The sequence below is a fragment of the Tigriopus californicus genome, chromosome 6 (assembly GCF_007210705.1).
Source record: "Tigriopus californicus strain San Diego chromosome 6, Tcal_SD_v2.1, whole genome shotgun sequence".
Classification (NCBI taxonomy): Eukaryota; Metazoa; Arthropoda; class Copepoda; order Harpacticoida; family Harpacticidae; genus Tigriopus; species Tigriopus californicus.
The window spans coordinates 2952423-2960021 of record NC_081445.1 but is presented as its reverse complement, the minus strand read 5'-3'; the positions used below and the strand labels follow the sequence as shown (position 1 = coordinate 2960021).

Below are 7599 nucleotides of genomic sequence, written 5' to 3'. Positions count from 1 at the left end.
TTTTCTCTAACTTTGGAGGAGAGGAGGAGGGACACTCAAAAGTCTCTTTGTTTGACAAAGTTGAAAAAGAAAAAATCAACAACATTCTGGGCCCCGGTCGGTATTCGACATGCAATCTCGGATGCATTGGTGGACTCTTATCGCAGGAATTTGTTACAGTACCTCATGAGCTACTCATTATTTAAGCCACAAATCAGTTTTCTCCCCTAAAATAAGGCCTTTGATGTAACCGGGCCCGATTAAATATCTTAAAGCACATTACGAATTTTAGAGAGAAGATTGATTGGTCTAATTAACCTGGATTGCTCTCAAAACGCAGGTTAAGCTTCTACGGTCACTAGAATTGGCCCTAAAACCTGGGTTGGGACAAAGCTCATTGATGCTTTTGAAAACGCACAGTATCAGATACTTTTCCTACTTTCTCTTAATATTACACAGTCCCCATCTTTCTAGTCTGTCCCAATATCATAGATTTGGGATCTCTAAGTACCTTTTGAGGTCTGTTTAACAAAACACAATGGCCATTGTCAAAGGCCTTGGTTAGGGTAGGACTTCCCAAGTTGTACAGGCATTTGATTAATATGATCAAAGGTATCGGTGTGATAAGAACAAAAGAGCAATAAAGACATTGCTGGAGTACATTTGCCTTGAAGGTTTAGCCCGAAACATAGATTGAATATGAAAAAAAAGAATCTCCAACTTTTGCGGCTAAAAAGTGAAGTGAAGGAGTCCGACGAAAAGCAACAAAAAAGCTTTCACTTTCGTCAAAAAGACACTCTCTTTCTCTACGTTTCATTTCTATTAAAAGTTGTCAGATGAAGTCGTTTCATTTTATTTTTTTATGATACAGAGATAACAGCTTTTGTACTTTCAATGCACAAGTAGATTTCTACTTCGAGGTCACTTATTTGGTTGATGTTGGTCATTGACTCACCAGATGGCGCATATCGTGAGAGGTAAGCAGAACTGATGGGGACCAAATTAATAATCACGGGATGTTGTAGCTAGGGATGCCAACTTACATTCTCAATACTACATATATGTCATGACTGGTGGAATGTCGGAAACCAGTTAATTAGCTTCAAAAAGTAACCCTGATTTTCCTTTTCTGGAACCAGGCTTGCTTATTACTCAGGCTTAACATTTTACGTGGCGATGTAATTTGTCGGTGCTTCACTTTCAATGTTTTTCGGCAAACTTGATTTTGAAAATTTATTTGATCCCATCACTAATGAGCAGCTGCTTTAGAGATTGAAATTGGCGGGAAATTTAAGCTCATCAATAAAAGGCAGGCCATTGAAGTCTTTGACCTTCAAGAATTGCCAAATGGTGACCTGAAGGGCACTGTTACAACAAAATGTGATTGTGCTTCTAAAATAAGCTTAAACCAGACTTATTGCGGTATGAAAGCTCTGTATAATGACAAAGTCCCATCCAATGCAACAAAGGTGCTTATGATACTCCTAACATTCCGCATTTTAGTGTTCTCCCGAAGTGTACGTGCCTGGCTACACCAGATCTAATGGAAAATGTCAAGGTCATATAAATATCTTGAGCCTGCACTTTGATGTCACCATTTGGCACAATCCCCGCAACAGCTTTGACACCCAAAGGTCCAGCATAATAGGCGCTCAACCTGGTAAGGTTGGTCGAAAACAGTCTTGAAACGCTACTTCGATAAAAGGAATCGTGACTCAAGAGTGAGCCGCACAATAACCAATCTCATACAATAAGATGATTAAACCGATGGCACATGAGACCCCGTGAAACAAGAACACGCCGAGAAGCATATCTGTGGAAATGACCCTCCACCTTGGTTCTTCAAGGAATTCAGCCATCTGAAAGATTAAAAAAGGTCATTCTTTCATTCATGCATTCATTCATTCCTTTGACTAAAGAAAGATGCAATCATACCACACCGAGTCGATGTTTTACTAACAGATGATTGTTCCATTTGATGGCTTCTTTGGCGTCAGAGTTCCACTTCTTAATGAGACCGTTACTCAGCATCAACATTATCCTATGCAAGATGAAAATATTAGGGCACCTTTAGATTCGGCAATTAATTACGATCTGACAGACAATGATAAGATCGAATGGAACAGCCCTTCAACATAATTATGGTCTTGATTTATTTTGATCCAGCTTTTCCCTGTACATAATCAAAAAAGTCGGATGGATGGTTTGAGGTGTTGCAACTGTTCCAGCCGAGTTGATTAAAGTACGCCAAAGGCCAACAATCACTTACAAGTCATTCATCCTGTCCACATAAGGAGCATTTCTACGCACCAAGAAGGTTTTTGCTCCAAGGCGAATGGTGTCTTTTAATACAACGAGTCCGGTCTGACCTACAACATGTGAAATGTCCGCATGGTTTGAGCACAAAGTGATTACAAAATACTATCACGTGGGAACAATCACCTTCAAAAGCAAATATCTTCTGCACTTCATTTTCCGAGTTGAACACCTGGTTCAAGGTTTGTCCATAGTTGGACATGACTCCGTTTATGAACACCTTGGACGTATCCGTTTGAACCATTCTCATAATCTGAGGTAAATCATTGTAACTGATTCGTTTATAATTGGGACTGTTTCTCAGCTCTTTGAAAACAGGCACATCCAGATTCTGAAACATAATTTCCAACTGTTTAAACTTCGTCATCCTAACAAACCCGTGAACTGCTTGGTGACACTAACGGATAGGAACCTGTCCGGAGCTCCACCACTTAAAACGAACAATGTGGGTTTCTCTTTGAGTACATCCTCCATAGTTTCAGGGGGACTGTGCTGCCAAGGAGAGATCAAGACGGCCCTTAAAGTGGTCTTGTACCAGATCTTCAGGAACACAATGGCAGCGATCCACCCCAAAAGAAACAATCGGGTCTTGTGACTCCGGATTCTTCCGTTGAGATGATACCCGGTGAGGCCTTTCTTCAGAATAAAGGACAGGACCACTCCAAAAGCGCTGAAGATGGAGGTTCGCCGAGGGCCGAGCCACAGCCAAAAGGCCACTGTGAACAACAAGACATTGGCGATGATGGCCAACCACGTGAGATCATCCAAAGGCCAAACCATGGCCAGCCACTTCTTCAAAGAATTCGGTCGTTGCATGAACATGCCGATGGAGCTGTCTTCGTGAGGGTAACTGAAGGCGAAGTACCTGGACCTGAGATGGGTCAAGGACAGGAAACCCATGGTCATCTCGGCTTTCTAAACAGAAAGTGTGTTGGTTCGGTGGGGTCAGATATTTGAAAAAAAACGATACGACTTGGTCCTCACCCCTGAATGTACCAAACCCAAAGCGTCTGTTCCATTGATATCGCCGAACCTACTAAATACCAACCTAGAGGGGAAAATTCAAATCTTAGCACAAAATCTTTGAAAATTATAAGATGTAGGTATAGCTTGGANGAAGTGGGGGGAATATATCATCGGAAAATTGGAATACACCTTAGGATCCGTTAAAGCCTTTCTAGATGATTAGCTTTGAGCATATTCTTACGATATCACGATTTTACGTGTCGAAGAAATAAGCAATGATTTGCCGTCAAAGCAGTTTGCTTTTCAGGTGGAGATCTTTATGGAAAAATCATCGAAAAAGTTGAAAAACGTTTTAGAACAAAGATTGGGTGAGTGTTGTTGTTACAAGCATATTGCTCATTAAATGGGGGTGCGAGTCAGTATTTTGCCTTCGGATGAAATTTCCAGATGTACGTCCAAGTTCGTATTTTGAAGTGTTTGGATGCCATAATCTAGTTACTACAAGACAAAGTAATTGAATGGTTTGTAAAACCAGTTAAATCACTATGAGACAATGGAAATCATCAGAGAGCAGATTATCTAGGGCATAATTCACAGTAGAAGAAGGTAAAAGGACACATTTCAAAGGGTTCGTGAAATTCATATGGCTCGGGTTTTGATAGGTCATCATATCATTTACTAAAATGTTAGCGTTCCAACTTTTTGACTCTTCTCTGTCATTGCCTACAATTAAAATTTTATTGAATGTCATTTCGTATCGCTAAAGGTAACATCCACGACAATGAAGCAACTTCTTTTTTTCACCAATGTTTCATCTACGTAGAAAGGCTTTCAGCAATCACATCTGACTTTTTGTCTAAAGCGACTTAAAGACTTGTGAGATTGAGTAAGTATTGAAGCACTTTCCACCCTAAAAATGAGCTTTTAAATCTGCTCTTTTTAAGAATTGTGACATGGATTCCGAAAATTCTCATCTCCATTTTACTAGTAACTTTTTGAGGGGGAAACCAAAATATTGTAACGTGAGAATTTTTTTTCAAGATTAGCCTATTACGAAGTGCATTAAGTGGTACATACTTAGTTTGAAAGCCAATGTCTTTCCCGAACTCTTCCACCATAGATCTTTCAAATCCATGAAAATCCACAGTTTTGGTCAAGGGATTCTTCAACATGAACAGATTGTTGGCAGCCACGGCAAACACGGGAATGGTGAACAATGGCTGTCTGCAGAACTGAAAGCTTTGAAAGAGGTCGCTAAATTGGAACTGCAGGGCTTTGTGACGAGTCCAAATGTGAGTATTAGACCATTCGCCGCACTTAAGTTGCTTGATCATTATCTTGTCATCAGAAATATCTTCCAACCAAATGAGCCTCACAACGTCCTTCAAAAGAGCCTTGTTGGCTTTGTCAGCCTCGGATCCAATCATCACATACAAATGGATTGCACCCAAGGCGTGGTTGATTTGTGCCTATATTTTGAAGATAGATGAATAATTGAAAGACATCCGTAGAGCTCTGTTTGATCAAGCATATTTTTGAAAAGCCTCTACATTTCTTTACAGTCGCTTTACTTCCTTGTTGGTGATTTCTTATGTTCTTCCTTGTCAATCAATCAGTTTTGATGTCACATATTTATCACATATTTGGCATCAATAAAAAGCTGAGAGATTGCATTTTACGTAAACACCAAAGAGTACACGGGTTCCTTTGCTCTTTTGTTCCTCATCAGTCTATGTAGAGCGGGTAAAAACATTTAATTTCAATAAAGAAATATTATCTTAAATATTTTGACTATTTTCTCAAAAAGTTAATATTTAGACGTTTTCAATCCCGTGGGTAATATTTTTGCACATTTTTTATCATATTTTGGCAATTTAAGAACCAAACACGTGAATTCGTAGATTTTTGGTCCAACTCTAAAAAGCTATGGTACCTAATTCAAAACATCAGGGCCTCTAGGAGAAATAAGGCGGGTTCATCGAGAGGGATAACCATTGAAGAGAATAGGATGACGGGTTAAAGTGAGTTTTTTTGTGCTTTTTTTATTGTAGCTGGGCCATCGATGAATATTGCTAACTATTTAGAGTAACTATGATATAATGGAATTTTCAACTATGACAGGTTAATGGCTGCGCTATTTACCGGGTGTTTCACAATGATCTGGACTGGTCTCACAGGATAACCCGCTGAAGGTTAGGCAAAAACATAAAACTTAGCTTTTAGCGATTCACAGATTTTTCAGAAATTTCAGAATGTGCTAGAGAAATTAGAACTATTATTGAACATAGAGAAATATACATTTTTTAAGAAAGTAGGAGAATTAGACCCCTAAATATACTAGACCCCTCTGTCATTGAGGTCCTGAAAACCACCACTCCAAGTGACCCTCAAACAAGAAAAAAAGTTGACCATGGATTGATTGGTGCGAAATCTAAGTAGCAAGCTCAAATCAATCCCATCCTGAGGAAGCTAAATAACAATCTAGTCACACTGGAGTAATATTTTCCTCTGCATCTCGAGAGCTTAAGAACCCAAAAGAAGCAAAAAAATATTATCGGACCCAACTCGGCAAATGTGTATTTCAAGAAACAGAAATTCGAAGTACTACTTGGATACTAATACATTTCAGTTATAGATATCTTTTTAAGTATTTTCAGCCTTTCAATTTAATATGATTTAAATATTTGGTCGTTTTTAGCGCAATTTTATAAAGAAATATGTGTAAAGGTTTACTCAAGGTCACATTTTCCTCTTTCATTATTAATTATCTAGAGTGATTTGGGGCTTTAGTTGGAAGGGTGGCAGCCCTGAATAAAAAAATGTTTGCCAGCATGACGTGAATGTTCCTCGTAATTTATTTTAAGCTTCAGCTTTTGGATGTAAAATTATCCTTCCTTGAATCAAATCTACCCTCAAATACGTGCTTGGAATACCTAAAAAAATAACATTCCTCCTGAATTGAAATTTTTGTCAGTATTGATTCAGCATTTGCAACCAACCTCTTAGATTTGGACGACATGTTTTGATCACAAAGAAGGGCATCCTATCTTAGCCAATCAAAGCCAGAAACCCAAGAACGACGGACTAATCAGAGACGAGGATCCACGAGCTACCTTTGCTGATTTATCTTTATTGAGCATTTTCAGTCCGGATGGCTGAATTCTCATTTTGAAATCGACATCTCAGTCGTTCGAAAAACTAGCGGAGTTTGCGATCTTGTGAAATCTCTCCAAGCATGTTGGTGTAGCCACCAGAGCAAATAGTGTTCTGGACTTGATCTTTTCTAATGATTCTGATCTGATCCAGTTTGGGATCAGAAACTGGGATGTTCCTGAGATACGATTGACCATTGTTCAAAAATATAGCAATTCATGTTAGTGAGTTTATATTCAATCCAATACGAAAGAAAGCCAGATGGTCGTGGCAAGATAACATGAGTTAAAGTTCACCCAAAATGTGGGTTTTATTGGACTTTTCCAAATTCAGGTTGTTTGTAAATGACCTTTGCTTTCAGAATGTGGCATTTTGACAATTTTTACCCATATTGATTGTATTTGCAAATTCTTATTTGTTGCACTTTTCATTTTTTTATTTTTTTGTTTGGTTTTTCACGGGCTTATCTAACCACTACATAAAATGTAATCCCCAGTGCTATCAAAATGAAAGGTTATAATTCGTCTATTTATTACCTTCAATCTTTATATGATATTTGGTCTACCAACGAATATGAGTTGGCAGACCGAGCTAGTCCTTGAATGTAGGGTTGATTTGGAATTCTATCTAAAAATTGGTCCAAGTCTGACTTGAAAACTGCTACCGGATCAACAAGGCCTATGTATTCCCTACGAATATTGGAGGGAAGCAAATTAAACAATGAAGGAGCCCGAGAACAAAGAGATGTGGACATCATTGTTCGAACTAGTCTGGATTCTCGAGGGCTTGAAGGTGCTCTCAAAACGCACATTAAGCCTCTACGGTCACTTGAATTGGCCCTAAATCCTGGGTTGGGACAAAGCTCATGGATACTTTTGAAGACGTACAGTATCAGATACCTTTCGTACCTTCTCTGAACAATGTACAGTCTCAACTTTTTTAGCCTCTCCCAATATGAGAGCTCTCTAAATCCTGTGATGTTCCTAGTGAAACATCTTTGGACCTGCTCGAGCTTTTGGAAACCTGCTGAACTAATTGGAGCCCAAAAAGGTGAAGCATATTCAAGATGTGGCTGGACAATCGACTTGTGCAGAGTTAGCATCGTGATGCTATCTCTGACTTGAACGTGCGATATATCCAACCACACATTTGAAAAGCCTTACCCACCTTCAACTGGATATGCTC

The 7599-nt window shown here is 39.0% G+C and overlaps 1 protein-coding gene across 1 annotated transcript; it reads right to left on the bottom strand.

Annotated features, from left to right (window-relative positions):
• Window positions 1-2281: 2281 nt before the first annotated feature.
• Window positions 2282-4688, bottom strand: LOC131882393 (uncharacterized). The gene is made up of 4 exons (XM_059229523.1): window positions 4339-4688; window positions 3280-3343; window positions 2698-3210; window positions 2282-2626 (listed from the first exon to the last, which is right to left on the bottom strand). The coding sequence occupies exons 1-4, from the start codon at window positions 4686-4688 to the stop codon at window positions 2282-2284; spliced, it is 1272 nt and encodes a 423-aa protein (XP_059085506.1).
• Window positions 4689-7599: the final 2911 nt, after the last annotated feature.